The sequence below is a fragment of the Panthera uncia genome (genome assembly GCF_023721935.1).
Source record: "Panthera uncia isolate 11264 chromosome B3 unlocalized genomic scaffold, Puncia_PCG_1.0 HiC_scaffold_1, whole genome shotgun sequence".
NCBI classification, from domain to species: domain Eukaryota; kingdom Metazoa; phylum Chordata; class Mammalia; order Carnivora; family Felidae; genus Panthera; species Panthera uncia.
Window position 1 is genome coordinate 64,663,914 of NW_026057582.1, and position 12,570 is coordinate 64,676,483.

Here is a 12,570-nt window from a genome sequence, read left to right on the forward strand (position 1 = left end):
ATCGGACTATGTTGTTTTCTTTTTCAGGTTAAAATATTTATTAACAATGACACACTTTCTTGGATAAGAATAGTTTTAGCGAGGATATTTTCCAAAAAATTGAACTCCAAATGTGCATTCGCATAGCATACCAACATCTTTCCATAACTACTGGATCAGAATGATTTACAGCATTCCTGATAAAGGAGACATCGTTAGAATAAGGGAAAATTTTAAAGACATGGCTTGTAGTTTCATCTCTGGTTGTTTTGTGATTCAATTGACTCACTCAGTTTACCTACCTTTATAATGGGCATAACATAGACTTAAGCAGATTTAAAATTTCTCAGTGTCTGAAAACGTAAACTCTTTGAACTGAAAAATGTGTCTTTAAATGGTGCGTAGGGAAGAGAGCCTGTGAGTCTTCTCACACGTTTAAAGCATACACTGGGCGCTTTCTGCAAAGTTGGAGAGGCTCAGCGTAGGAGTCAGGTCTTTGTCTTTGAAAGCAGCACATCCGGGTCACCCTAGAGCCAGGCAGAGGCCCAGCCCCTCCAGGGGTGGCTCCACGGGCGATAAGGACGTCCCTCAGCCTCGATGCGCCACGTCCTCCCCGCGCGCTGGAGGAGGAGCTTGAGCGGCTCGGTGCCTGAACCTGTTGGACTGCCACGAGGGTTCGAACCATGGCTGACAGCGGCCGGATTCCTCAGGCCCGGGCACTTCTGCAGCAGTGCCTGCACGCCCGCCTGCAAATACGCCCAGCCGAGGGGGACACCGAGACTCAATGGGTGGAGGTAACGCCAGCCCCGCCACTTCCGTTACATTCCGGCGCGCAGGGGCGGTACTTCCCCCGTTTTCTTGGTGATCTGTCCCCGCTCTCTACGTTTCCTAGCGCGGGCGGTACGTGGCCCTGGCACGTGCTGTAGGCGGTGCCGATTTCCGCTCGGCCCGCCCATCTTTTCTCTCAGCAGCCTGCCAGGCTCCGTCTGTCTCCTTGGTTCTGTTCCACGGACCCTGGAGCTTTCTGCCTTAGACCGTTCGGCCAGCGTAAGAGTGTGTCCCCTGTTCAGGACCGCGAGAATTTGAACTTCCTCTCGCCTTCTGCCTCCCTGAGCTCGGTGCACTTGAGGCCTAATTGTATCAGATCTCTTGCTTCCAAAGAGCCAGGGCCTTGGCATGCCCTTCGCATTGGTCGGGCTACTGTTGGCTAGTGCTGGTCTGGTTGGAGCTTGTAGATTAGATTATTTGCAGACTTTCAAGTCACTTGTGCTCCAGTTCCCGTGGAATTCCATTTTATGTTGCCTGCAGCTAGGCCTCAGCATAGAAATAAGATTTCCCATGAAACAATTCTTTTTTCAGGAGACTTAAAATTTTGACTTATTTCCAACTAGAAACAAAGACTACTACTGCTAATGTAATGTGTTATTGAACACTGTTCCTCCAAAGAATTTAAACCATTTACACTGATAGGATTTCCTTTTACTTGAATATTTGCCTTTAAAAGATTTATAAGCATATATATTCCTGTATTTCCCCTTTCCCCATTTCTTTCTCAAAAATTTATGTTTCTTATTTTTGTTACCCCCCCCCCTTTTGACGTCTTGATTTCTCTGTGGAATTTTGTTCTTTTCATGTTTTCATATTTGCCAGCCTATCCAAATTGCTTTTTTTAATGGCTAACTCCTGGGACTATAAATCCCAAACTGTTAATCATTTAGCTTTCTTCCATCTATTTTATCTTTTTATATCTTCATGCCACATCTCATTATGCAAAATCAGATATTTTATTGCAGCCTTCCAAACTACCAGTTGTGTTGATAAACTTTTAAAGCTATTACAAAGCTTTCCCTCCCACTCCCACACACAGCTAAATACTAGGAAGAGCTGACAGGTAATTAGATAGTGAGAAAGTAATTTTTTTCCTTTCTCGAGCATCCCCTTTTCCTATTCTATTAAAAGTTACAATTTAAAGAAAATACTGTTTTAATTGTCAAAAGATTTGAAGGTTAGTGTTCTCACTTTTATTCATTTAGACCTTTGCTGTCACAGGCTAATGTTCTTCTTCCTGAGAGCTGAACTTTTTAAAACTATGTTGAGAATTAACCTGTCATTTCCTACATATTTAAAATGTTTTATACCACGGGATGTCTGGGTGGCTCAGTTGGTTGCACCTCAGACTTTGGCTCAGGTTCCGATTTCAAGGTTCACAAGTTCAAGCCCCATGCCAGGCTCTGTGCTGATAGCTCAGAGCCTAGAGCCTTCTTCAGATTCTGTGTCCCCCTCTCTTTCTGCCCCTCCCCCTCTCACACTCAGTCTCTCTCTCTCTCTCTCAAAAATAAACAAACATTTAAAAAGTTTTATACCAAAAGAAACTACAAGAAAAGTGGTTTCTGACTTGAAATGGGGATTTTGTAGGTCACAACTTAAAATCTATTTTTGGAATAAACTAAAAGAAAATACCTTAATGAGATAATGTGGTGTCTATTTCTGCATATAATTAGATACTTAATAGAACTGGTGTCTATTTTTGTATGTACTTAGATACTTAATTCTGACATCGGGAGTGTCCAAATATGAATATGCCTGAGATTTTGTCTGGTACTAAAATAATCCCAGTGGAGAGACCTCTGACAGTGATACAAGTATCTGTATCATTCATCCTGTCTGCTCCTAATTGTGGGTGTGCTTTGGAGACCTTTGTTTGTTCCAGAAGCACATTTGCACTTAAAAATTGCTTATTTTCCAGGAAATCAGGTGTGAGTGCAAGCTGCATTTATGTTTATATAGAAGGCTATTTAGGTAACACAGAGCCTGTAAGATATAATTGAACTTAAATGCAAACAACAGATAAAGAGTCCCTATCGTGTACAAAATAGTCTGTAAAATGCTTTGGGAATTAAAATGTGAAATAAATTGTGCTTTAGCCCTTAAATTTATTTTTACTTACTCATTCAATAAACATTCATTTAGTTCTTACTGTGAAGTAGGCACCGTTTTAAGCACCTTACAAATATTAATTAATTTAGTCTTTATAATAGCTCTTGGAGTCAGCAAGGTTAAACTACAAAATAAACAATTTGATGATTCAGCGGCAAAATCAGGATCATTTATCAATTCTATTTTCTGCAATTGTAAGAGCTAATAAAGAAATATCCAAGTATTTATATAAAATTAAATTTTTAATATTCCTGATAACAGTCAGGACTTAATATCATAAATGCAGTTTCCAGTGCTTAATCACTGTGTTGATTTAAAGCATTAACAAAAAATAGTTGGACAGTTTCTTGGTAGTTTAATGAAGTAGATTGAGATCCTCATTTTTATTATCTGCAGGTAAATGGATTAGGAAGAAAAAAGAGTGATGACGTCAAAAGATATCAGTCATGCTGTTTATAAATCAGCCATATCTAATGTGAATTCATTTGTTGAATAAATGGGGCCCTGCAAACTAAACATTTCTAAGTGTCCCAACCTTAAGGGAGAGGAGACTGGGTCATAGTCATAATGACTTTGATTAGAAGTAAATGTTTGAGGGTACAACTTGTGGTCTTCACTGCTCTTGGATATATTTTTTAAACTTAATTTTTGAAAGAAATGATGATTGAGGTGATTGAATATTGGAAAAGATTTTGTTTTATCACACTTAAGAAATCAAATCTGTTGTAAAAACTTATTTCTCTTTCTTTGGGTTTAATCTCTATATAGCAGTTTTGAAATTTTATTCACTTACCTTTGTATCTCTGTATAGAAGTTTTTTTCTAATCTAAGTTTTCTCTGCTGATTTTTCATAGGTTCAGAGGGGATTAGTGATCTATGTGTGTTTTTTCAAGGGAGCTAATAAAGAACTTCTTCCCAAAATGGGTACGTATTTGATGTTTGTTTTTTAAGAGTGAAAATGAATAATGATAGATGAGCCAGAAGGGGCAAAAAACACAACCTTAAATTGTACTGGTAAGTTATAAATGAGTTGACTCTATGGTTGTTGGCTTTTTTTTTTTTGCCTTTATTATTAGGTTATTTTTGCCTTTTCCAAAGTTTAAAGTAAGAAAATGTGGTGGAATTTTTTAAAAACCTCAGCACCATTTCACATGGCTTATAGTTTGGTTTAGAAGAGTGTACATACACACACCACACACACACACACACACACACACAGACAATACACTTGAGTTTCAGCCAGGGATACAAAAACTTGTTAAAAGCAGGGTGGCCACATAGGAAGAAGCAGATGCTTATTTCTTAACAGTTTCCTGATCTCCCAGAGTCCCTGACAGGGGCATGTAGGTGACACTGTATGTGTAAGATGTGGTTCCCATCAAATCTGGACAGCTAGGACTTGCATCATTCTTATGGAAAAATTTAAATTAACCATTTATGTACTTTTTTTATAAAAAATGTATATAAATGTAAGGTTTTTCTGATCTTGAACAAAGCTCAGTGTCATCACAACCACACCTCCTCCAGGGACAGGAAAGCAAGGTCAGTGTTCAGGTACCTGCCTGCAGTTTTCCAGTGTCCTGGATAGCCCATAGCACTGGACATTCCTTGTGATAATTACATAGGTTCAGATACATCACATCAAATCTTAAGACAGTATTTGATAAAATAATAACGTACCCAAAAAAGCCTGAACTAATGAAGCTATCCCTAAGGTCGGGGACAGGTTATATTCTCTTCATTAGTAAAGGACAGTACCCAGTTTGGATTAATAAGAAATATGGAGTATACAAATGGAAGTTGCAGCATGCAGAAATTAACCTGGAAGAGCTTCAAGTAGTGAAACTCAAGAGTAAATAGCCCAGTGAGGAACAGCTTAGGCAAAAGGCTGAAAGTTCCTAGAGGTAATTTTATACTGAGACATCAAACATGTTTGACAACTTTGTCAGAGGGTGAAAACTAGACTTAAAGTGAGGATGGAAAGCCAATAACTGATAGTTTGAAATTTGAATCTGGAAGGTAATAGGGAGCTTTGCAGGGGTTAAAGAAAATGCAGGGTATCTGGCTTAGTCAGTCAGTGGAGCATGCAACTCTTGATCTCGGGGTGGTGAGTTCGAGGCTCATGTTGGATATAGAGATTACCTTAAAAAAAAGAGAGAGAGAGAGAGAGAGAGAAAATGAATTGAGGGCTCCTGTTATAGAGTAATTTTCTAGGACCTATTGCATGGGTATTGGACATGCTGTCCATTTTCCTAAGTTAATATATTGCCTGGAATTAAATCTTTATTAACTATAAGGAGTATAGTAGAAATATGTAAAAACAGCAAGAGAATTTTTGTCATTGTAACTTAAGATTGACTCCTAAAGTTGTTTCATACTTTCTTAAGTGACTCTTAATCATAATAAGATGAAATGAACCAACCAAATCCAAGCACATTTTGGTTTTTTGTGTTGGTTTTTTTTAAATGTTTATTTATTTTTGAGAGAGAGAGTGTGTGCACACAAGCAGGGGAGGGGTGGGGGTGGGCGGGGGCAGAGGATCTGAAACCGGTTCTGTGCTGACAGCAGCAAGCCTGATGCAGAGGTCGAACCCACAAACTGTGAGATCACAACCTGAGCCAAAGTTGTATGCTTAACCAACTGAGCCACACAGGAAACCCACATTCTGTTTTATAGTCAGTAAATCCTGTGTGCTTCCATATACCTCTGAGTTCTCTCTGAATACATGCATAAGGTTGTAGTAAATTAAAAACACTGAGGGAGGTCCACCTTAACTCTTTTAGTGGACAGTCTAAAACAAAACTTCATATATCATGATTCTCAGTAAAGAACTGTGAATCTAAGAATCACATTCTGCTGGTGTGAGTGATGAGCAAAAAGAGTCCATCTATTATTGATAGCATTAGCCTGTACTTCCCTCTATTCCAGGAGGCAAAGTAAGCCAATGTGATGGGATTCTCTTAAACCCCACCTCATACTTACTACATGGATTCAGATCTTTCTAATCAAATCATGTACCCCTTGGGAACATAACCAGTTATATCCACAGATTCTGAAATAACGTGGCTAACATAGAGATGTGCAGAATCTTTCTCAATTCATCTTCAGTATAATTGAACTGAGATCCAGGGACCTGTCAAAGCTTAACTTCCCATATACATCGTTAGAGATACTTGATTGATAACCTGTCTTCGGATCTTAGAGTTTCCAACATGCCATTAATTCATTGTCTCATTTTAATTCTACATACTGACATTCGTATTTGCATTATAATTACTTGTACTTACTGATACTTGTATACCAACAGCATTAATTGAATTCTTAGTTTTCGCCAGTAGAGGGAGGTGTGTGGAAGTATAATAAATTGTACTTAACCTCTCTGGCCTGTTATTCCAAAATTGTCTACTTAGTCTATCAGTAGCCTGAGGCCTGGATAACTGGGTAGAGATTTCCCTTGGAATGAAGTGCTCTGAAGAGTTAGTTTCCTTAGAAGCAATCAATAACGACCACTGTCCGTAGAGCAAAGTCCTATTCATAATAGAGAAAATTAGATGTATTTTAAAATAGATGTTAGTTGAAAATTGATAGTGCTTCTTGCATAGCTTAGGAATTCATTCGGGTATTCATCTTGGCAGGATTCTACCAGGTTAATTCCCTAATTCGTAGAGTGGGGCAACCATTCTGAATCCTTACTGATACTTACTACAAACCCTCCAAGACTTGAAACCATGGATACCCTATTAGAAAGCATACCTTTTCAAGCCTAATTACTGGGCAGGACTGTGAGATTTATATAGTTTCTTTTACCGTTCATCGTTTCTTTTACCGTTTATCCTCTGAGAAAGATTCTTTTTTTTTTTTAAATGTTTATTTTTTGAGAGAGAGCAAGTAAGAGAGGGGCAGAGAGAGAGGGAGTCAGAGAATCCCAAGCAGGATTCTCCAGGGTCAACACAGAGCCTCGTGTGGGAATCGAACTCACAAGCCGTGAGATCATGACTTGAGCTGAAATGAAGAGTCAGACGCTTAACCAACAGAACCACTCACGCACCCCAGGAATATTCTTTATAAGCAGAAGTTATTTATACCTTTTATAGAGTCAAGGAGACCCTTAGGCTATTTCTATTAGATATTTCTTTTATTTATTGTTTTGAGAATGGCTCATGTTGAGATGAAAAGGTTTTCTAAGATTAGATTTTTAGCTACTTATAGATATTTATGGCGTTTTTTTTGGCAGTTCTTATTCACTATAAGAAGAATATAGTTTCATAATGCCATAAAAATAATACCATGTTTTCTTGTGTATGTATGAACTTAATGCCAATATACCTTTTGATTTACTTTTTCAATTGTGATAGTGAATTCCTGATGATTCTTGCCTTCACCTTTATGGGTGGTTACATGGGTTACATTTGTCAAATGATTAGACATGATAATAGTGCCTTGGAGGTTATGAAACTGCAAAATTATCTGGTTTATGATGAGAATAAACTGGAACCTTTGTCTCAGCTTAGAACTCTAGGCAATTAAGTTACACTAAGATTTCTATTTAATATTATTTGTTGTAAAGCAGAATTTTATGTGAGGAGGATTTATCATGACCTTTTCCAATGAGATTTACTTATGGAATATAAAGGAACAAAAAGGTAAAATCTGCTCATGTATCCCCCTGGGGCAACAATGTTTAAGGTTTCAGTATACAGTTAATTTTTAGTCTTTTCTGCCTGAATTTATCATTTAGATCTTGACTGCCCAGTTGGATTTAGAACATCATGCCATTTTTTGCTTGAAATTTGCCTTGTTTTTCATGCTTAGATCATTTAGCTTAGGGAAGCAGTTTTTTAAATCTGGGTAGAGACTTTGGGTAAAAAGCATGAGCCGGCAAACTGGGTTTTAAACATGAGATGTGCTGACTGGATGATTGTTGGTTTTCTTCATGTTTGTTTCTCACTTCAAGATGTTTTCCCTTTCTTCCCCACCCAGTTAATACTCTGTTAAATGTGAAATTAAGTGAAACAGAAAATGGCAAGCACGTGTCTATATTGGATCTACCTGGCAATGTTCTTATCATCCCTCAAGCCACTCTTGGAGGGAGAGTAAAAGGAAGAAACATGCAGTATCACTCTAACTCTGGAAAAGAAGAAGGGTTAGAACTTTATTCCCAATTTGTGACTCTGTGTGAGAAAGAATTAGCTGCTAACAGCAAGTGTGCTGAAGCTGGGGTTGTGGTGGAACATGGTACTTACGGGAACAGGCAGGTGTTAAAGCTGGATACCAATGGACCATACACACACCTAATTGAATTTTGAAAAATTAAAAGTCAGTTTCTCCAGTTGTTTTCTAGTATAAAATGATTTTGACTATATTTAGATTTTCTTCCTCTTCTTGAATACACAATCTGCAGCATTTTTAGACAAGAAAATCCTGGTTCCCACTCATAACTATGCAGCCTGATAATGGAACGACCTTGCCAAGTCACAAACTCGATCTCAGTCACCTTTCATTCTGCTTTCCCCTACACTTCCACTTGAAACTTGAAAAATGCTTTCTATTCATTTCATAGTCATTGTGGAAATGTTCTTAGAGAGCTGTATTTAAAAGTATTTTGTAGTGAAGAATATTGTGTAATCTAGTAAGATATATTTCTTGTACCTTTAAATGTATGTAGTGTGTAATAAAAATAATTATTTTTATTAAAATTAGGTGAAATCCCACACAAACTAACTACAATTTTGTCAGTTAGGTTTTACTATTTCAGTTTTCCATATTTTGAATGGAACAATATGCCATTGACTATTCCTTTTAATAATATCTATGAAAGTGTAATATAGAAATGTTATTGTGCATTATGTTACTTTCTAAGGACATCTAAGTGCTTTAAATCATTTTAAGGCTCTTTAGTTGATACAAGAAAGTGTGAGGTTTAAAAATTGTTTTTATTTAATATACATATGGGTTAATACTTCAGTTTCTCAGTTTTTTACCAAAATAATGTATGTCTTATTTTCTGTCTTTGGTTTTTAAAAGTTACTGCTTTGTGAAATTAACGTTCATAAGAAGTCCTTTCTTATTTAATTATATTGCTGTAAAAGGAAGAAGAAGAAAAAGGGAAGCTTTCTACTGGAATTATTTGGAAACAAGTCAACTTGTTCCTTTCCATATTACTTACCTGACGATTTGGAGGCACTGTCATTTTTTCTGTTAGTGAATGTTTGTGCCCATCACCCCCCATTCATATGTTGAAGTCGCCCAACATGATGGTTTTGAAGATGGGGCTTTGGGAAGTAATTAGGGTTAATAGAGAAAATAAATTTCTGTTATTCAAGCCACTCAGTCTATGGTATTTTGTTAGGACATGAGCTGACAAAGACAGTGATAAAAGATAGACAGGTAATAAGGTAGATTTTTCAGTCAAGAGAGGAAGATATATAAGAAACTCAAAGAATAAATGGATCAGTAAAATATAATATTCAGGTTTTTCAAATGCCTCTGACTTGACTTAAAAAGGTATTTTAAAGAGCAAACATCAAATAATATTTCTAATTACCAAAAGATGAAATTAACTTGAATAAACATCTTAAGTAGCTTCTGAAGATCCCTTTATGTCATAATTTCTTTAGGTCTACCTTCCTAAGATACTTAAAGTTTTTGTTATCACAAAAAAACCTATTTCTCTATATCCTTCCTGTACTATTCTATTTTGGAATTTAAGAATCAATAATTGGCTTGGTAATGAGCTCATTGTCCTCAACTTTTGCTTTATTGATTCATGATACACTTATTGAAATGTAATAAACTATTCATAAACTTTCGAACTCCAATTTTCTCAGAGTTTCTCCAAGGAGGTGTATATGTCTTTTGAAAAATTATGTGTTACCTATTTTAAATCATTTTGATTTTGTGTGTAGGTGAAATGCTGACTCATAGCTCTAGATTGCTGTTTTATAGTTCAGGCAGTTTTGATTTTTTTTTTTTTTTTAATTTGCTTGAGGTACTTATGGAGAAGAGCAAATTCAACTACATGAAGGGTTATTAACCAAAAAGTGATGACCAACTTTCATTTCCAAGGAGGCTAGAACCAGAGAGTAAAGGCAGAAGAAATAGTGGATTTAAAAGTAACTACACCTTGGCTTTCTGTAGCTCTTCTGGCCCAGGGTGTTCAAAGAACCTTCAATAGGTACCTCTTTTTATCTTCCCAGTATATAACGACGATAGTGCTATAGAAAATAAGACAGTGCTTAAATAATTTACCCAAGATCACACAATAAGGGGGAATAATTTCCATCTTCCTAACTTCCTGTAATGAGAATTATTTAAAAACTGAAATTGATAAAGGATTAGCATCTTCCACTGTGGATCATTTGAGAAAGAACAGCCAGTAAATTGGTTTACTTACTAAATTTGATGGTGGTAGGTTTGCACCTAATTTATATGCCTTCTGCCTGTTTTTTGAAGATTCTAGAATGTCTCAGAATGTCATTTCTAAGTGTTATTTTGTGTGCATTTAGAAACGTCATGGGTTCAGTTATAGAAAATACTGTATATAAGACACAGATGATCAATGAATGTGGTTTTAATATCTTAAATATACAAAGTAAAATCAAGCACACTTACTCAAGTAAAAAAAAGACATGCCATTTATGAATCATATCTGTATTGATGATGATTTATTGACTCTGTAACGAAAGAGCTGAATTTAACAAATATAAGGATCAAATATAGTAGAGTCCTATGCCACTTGTTTTGGAGAATAAGAATTCACATTGGTGTTTTAAGACAACAGTGACCTCTTGGCACAAAAACAGACACTCTAATCAATGAAACAGAAGAGAATCCAGAAATGGACCCACAAACATATGGCCAACTAATCTTTGACAAAGCAGGAAAGAATATCCAATGGAATAAAGACAGTCTCTTCAGCAAATGGTGCTGGGAAAACTGGACAGCGACATGCAGAAAAATGAACCTGGACCACTTTCTTAGACCATACACAAAAATAAATGGATGAAAATGGATGAAAAACCTAAATGTAAGACCGGAAACCATCAAAATCCTTGAGAAAGCAGGCAAAAATCTCTTTGACTTTGGCTGCAGAAACTTTTTTTTTTGTTGTTTATTTATTTTTGAGAGACAGAGTACAAGTGGGGGAGAGCAGAGAGAGAGGGAGGGAGAGAGAGACAGAATCCAAAGCAGGCTCCAGGCTCTGAGCTGTCAGCACAGAGCCCGATGTGCGGCTTGAACTCACGAACAGTGAGATTATGACCTGAGCCGAAGTCGGATTGTTAACCGACTGAGCCAACCAGGCGCCCCTGGCCACAGCAACTTCTTACTCAACACGTCTCCCAAGGCAAGGGAAGCAAAAGCAAAAATGAACTATTGGGACCTTATCAAAGTAAACCTTCTGCACAGGGAAGGAAACAATCAGCAAAACTAAAAGGCAACCAACAGAAATGGAGAAGATACTTGCTAACAATGTATCAGATAAAGGGTTAGTATCTAAGATTTATAGAGAACTTACCGAACTCAACACCCAAAAAACAAATAATCCCGTGAAGAAATGAGTAAAAGACATGAACAGACACTTCTCCAAAGAAGACATCCAGATGGTCAACAGGCACATGAAAAAATACTCAACATCACTCATCATCTGGGAAATACAAATCAAAACCACAATGAGATACCACCTTACACCTGTCAGAATGGCTAACATTAACAACTCAGGCAACAACAGATGTTGGTGAGGATGCTTTTTTTGCACTGCTGGTGGGAATGCAAACTGATGCAGCTACTTTGGAAAACAGTATGGAGGTTCCTCAAAAAATTAAAAATAGAACTACCCTATAACCCAGCAATTGCACTACTAGGTATTTATCCAAGGGATACAGGTATGCTGTTTCGAAGGGGCACATGCACCCGAATGTTTATAGCAACACTGTCGACAATAGCCAAAGTGTAGAAAGAGCCCAAATGTCCATTGATGGATGAATGGATAAAGAAGGTGTGGTATATATATCCAGTGGAGTATTATTTGGCAATCAAAAAGAGTGAAATCTTGCCATTTGCAACTACGTGGATGGAACTGGAGGGCATTATGTTAAGCGAAATTAGTCAATCAGAGAGAGACAAATATCCTATGACTTCACTCATATGAGGACTTTAAGTTAGAAAACAGATGAACCTAAGGGAAGGGAAGCAAAAATAATATAACAACAGGGAAGGGGACAAAACAGAAGAGACTCTTAAATATAGAGAACAAACAGAGGGTTGCTGGAGGGATTGTGGGAGGGGGGATGGGCTAAATGGGTAAGGGGCATTGAGGAATCTAATCCTGAAATCATGGTGGCACCATATGCTAACTAACTTGGATGTAAATTAAAAAATAAATAAACTATTTAAAAAAAAAAAAAAAGAACAGAGAAGAATAGTAATGAACCAGAAACATTTCCTGCCTTCAAAAGGATATGTGCCCACAAATAGGTAAAGGGGAAAAAAAAAAAAAGACAACAGTGACCTGGGGCACCTGGTGGCTCAGTCGGTTAAGCATCTGACTTCGGCTCAGGCAGGTCATGCTCTCATGGTTCTCAAGTTTGAGCCCTGCATCAGGCTCTCTGCTGTCAGCAGAGTCTACTTCAGATGCCCCACCCCCCCTCTCTCTGC

At 37.3% G+C, this 12,570-nt stretch overlaps 1 protein-coding gene across 1 annotated transcript; it reads left to right on the top strand.

Annotated features, from left to right (window-relative positions):
- The first annotated feature begins 535 nt into the window (after positions 1–535).
- On the top strand, positions 536–9,728 carry DTD2 (D-aminoacyl-tRNA deacylase 2). The gene is made up of 3 exons (XM_049612929.1): positions 536–773; positions 3,771–3,840; positions 7,897–9,728. Exons 1-3 carry the CDS (start codon positions 663–665, stop codon positions 8,220–8,222), a joined length of 507 nt encoding a protein of 168 aa, XP_049468886.1. The 5' UTR covers positions 536–662; the 3' UTR covers positions 8,223–9,728.
- The last annotated feature ends 2,842 nt before the right edge of the window (positions 9,729–12,570 follow it).

What these genes read in the sequence shown, in the direction of transcription:
- DTD2 (XM_049612929.1), top strand. Translation starts at nt 663, where the DNA reads ATGGCTGACAGCGGCCGGATTCCTCAGGCCCGGGCACTTCTGCAGCAG. An exon ending in CCGAGACTCAATGGGTGGAG is followed by an intron (nt 774 to 3,770) that starts GTAACGCCAGCC and finishes GATTTTTCATAG; the next exon opens with GTTCAGAGGGGATTAGTGAT. An exon ending in AGAACTTCTTCCCAAAATGG is followed by an intron (nt 3,841 to 7,896) that starts GTACGTATTTGA and finishes TTCCCCACCCAG; the next exon opens with TTAATACTCTGTTAAATGTG.